Genomic DNA, 2,835 nt, shown 5'->3' with positions numbered 1-2,835 from the left:
AGGATGGGTGAAGAGAATGATATTGTGGGGATCACGCTTATAATTTATCATATTAGGGTACATGTGAATTTGTCTAAAGGTTGAATATAAATGTCTTAACACAACAATTATGAGAAAGACATGATGGCTATGTTAGCCAGTTGGATGAGAGTTTTCCAAACTGCTTATGGAAGCAACACACTGTATCCTATGACAGAATTAATGTACACAATTACGATTTAATAAAAAAGAAATTAAAAAAAGAAACAGAATTATCAATGTTATAGTTTTATAGTCATTTAGAAGTTAATCAGAGAGCCAAGGAAAGATATCCTAACATAATGTGAGTGTATGAGGTGTACTTTTTGTGAGCAACCCAATTTTTTGATTTAAGTTAATACCTCTATTTCTGTGAAGATGTAATTTTTTAATACTCTATATTGATGATTGTTTTTCAAAGAACATATGAAAAAATAGGTTTTCTTCTCCTCTTAATAGTAGAATCAGTTGGAAGATAAAGCTTGGCTCAAAGAGCATTGAAGGAACTGTTTGTGTTATTAAAAATGTTAGAATAAAAACAATATTTCCATTTATATGAATTTATAAAAGGAAGAAAATTCTGAAGAAAAAAGTATTAATACATTCTCATTATATGCATGCATATTTTTCTTTGGAAACAATTTTGATGAAAATTTGAGTTAAATGTTAACTTCATAACTTGAATGATACAAGTAAATACTGTGTTTCATCATCTTTTCTAACACTCAGAGAATTTATGTGAGATTTGCTATCTGTAGCCAATACTTGTTGACAATTCAAGCAAAAGCATGGAGAAAACCTATTCTAGGAAATAAATAAGCTGGGACTCCAGGACCTTTGAAAGCTAGAAAAATTTTAATTTACTTTGCATATAATAATGATAGCCTGGAGAAACTGGTTCACATGTTGAAGAAAGAAGAGTTTGGTTCGATGTTTCTTGGCTAACGCAGGTGTGCGGAAAGGGAACTCTGGAAGCTATCAGATAAAGAATAAGCACTGAAGACATCAGAGATACATGATTGTGAAAGTTATTTTTTCAACTTGTTTGCAGTATGATACATGAAATAAACTTTCTCCTGTGTGTCTTTAAAATATCTTCTTTTAAAGTACACAATGTTTTCTAAATGTTTAGGATGTGGATTTATCATTTTATAACTGGGGTGCTGATTTCTGCTTTAAGGTTGATGTGTGAAGAGACCAGAAGCTGCACAAGTGATCACAGCTTTAGTAATTTACAAATTTTTTTTATGTTAATTCCTTACTTTCACTTTCTCTCTTTGTTTTGTGGTAGTCTGCTTAATTTGGGATTGTTAGCTTTTTTCTTCACAAGTATTACTTGTGTTTTAAGCACAACAAATTTAATCATATAAATGTCTATGCAACGCTTAAATAGTTAATGAGGCTTAATGTTTTTATTCCTCTTAGTAACTCAGGACAAATGAATGAAAAATTTAGAGCATAAGGAGAAAGAAAATTTAAGTATCATTGATATGTAATCACTTCTACTGCTCTTTCCTCCTAGTTGAAACCAGTTAATACAGTTTGTAGGCAATCAGTTGATGAACAATGTGATTTTACTGACTATTGCAATGGGTCTCATCCATTATGTGTGCCTGACACTTATGTACGTGATGGAGAAACTTGTGATTCAGGTGAAAGCTTCTGTTATGGGGGAGTCTGTCGGAGTTTTGATAAACAATGTGAAACTTTAATTGGAAAAGGTAATTGATTAAAATTTTCCTCTTAGTTCCTACATTCTGATTATTCCAAAGTCTGTTATGCAATTACGTAGAATATGTAAGTGTAATTTGTTAATTACTGAATTGTTGCTTAGTGCATATTAGTGTTAAAGGAAACCACAATTTTCTTGATTCTGCAAAACAAATTAAACCTTTTAGATTTATGTGGAATTCTTGTTCCCACAAGAAAGAAATCTCAGGTAAAAATGCAACTTCTTGTGGTATGGGGTTGTTTAGATTTAAAGGAAATAAGGGTTTTTATTAGAGAGGCAAGTTACTCAGCAATTAATTTTCAATGGGTTTGCTAGTGAGGGGGGCTTCAAATCACCATTTGTCTCATCTAGTTTGTTAGCTTCCTGTAAACGTGTGGACCATTGTTTCGTTGGAAGACACAAATTTCTTTATGCTTGTAGTTCATATTCTCTGAGTGAATGAAACATTTCATTCTCAGCTGTCCCTTTAGATCTTTTTAACAAGGTAATAGGAGAGGCCTTTAATTATTGCCTAGGAAATTTAAAGAAGAAGTGAAATGGGGTGTTTTGATAATTATTATAATTTTATTCTCATTTCCTATCAGAATCATGATTTATACCATATATCAAGACAATTGCTATAGAATAGCATCTAAAACAAAATTGAGATATCAGCAAATACCAGTACAATTAAGAGGAATGGAAAAAGAATCAAGGACTCAGTCCTGGACATATCAATTTAGAGCCAAATTGTGGATTGTCACTTGGATGTCTCCCAGCTTATTTGTTTTATTAATTGTTTGTTTACCATTATCAGTGATTAGGAGTGATTTTATTTTATTTTTATTAAATCATAGCTGTGTACATTAATACTGTCATGGGGTACAGTGTGCTGTTTTTATATATAATTTGAAATATTTTCATCAAACTGGTTAACATAGCCTTCATGTCATTTTCTTAGTTATTGTGTTAAGACGTTTATATTCTACATTTAGAAAAATTCACATATACCCTTAAAAGATAAACCATAGACGTGATCCCACCAAGCACACTCCCTCCACCCATTCTCTCCCTTCCCCTCCCCTCCCTCTACCCTTTCCCCATAT

At 31.9% G+C, this 2,835-nt stretch overlaps 1 protein-coding gene across 1 annotated transcript in view; it reads left to right on the top strand.

The window, feature by feature from the left end:
- LOC100961411 (disintegrin and metalloproteinase domain-containing protein 5-like) overlaps window positions 1-1,747 on the top strand; it is a 149,769-nt gene extending 148,022 nt beyond the window's left edge. The window contains exon 14 of the mRNA XM_003803603.1: window positions 1,541-1,747. Coding sequence (XP_003803651.1) covers window positions 1,541-1,747 — 207 coding nt within the window. The remainder of the gene's footprint in view (window positions 1-1,540) is intronic.
- Window positions 1,748-2,835: the final 1,088 nt, after the last annotated feature.

Source organism: Otolemur garnettii, unplaced genomic scaffold (genome assembly GCF_000181295.1).
Source record: "Otolemur garnettii isolate 467f Iridium unplaced genomic scaffold, OtoGar3 scaffold00356, whole genome shotgun sequence".
NCBI classification, from domain to species: Eukaryota; Metazoa; Chordata; class Mammalia; order Primates; family Galagidae; genus Otolemur; species Otolemur garnettii.
Note: the sequence above shows the minus strand (reverse complement) of the source record. Positions and strands in the feature narration are given on the sequence as shown.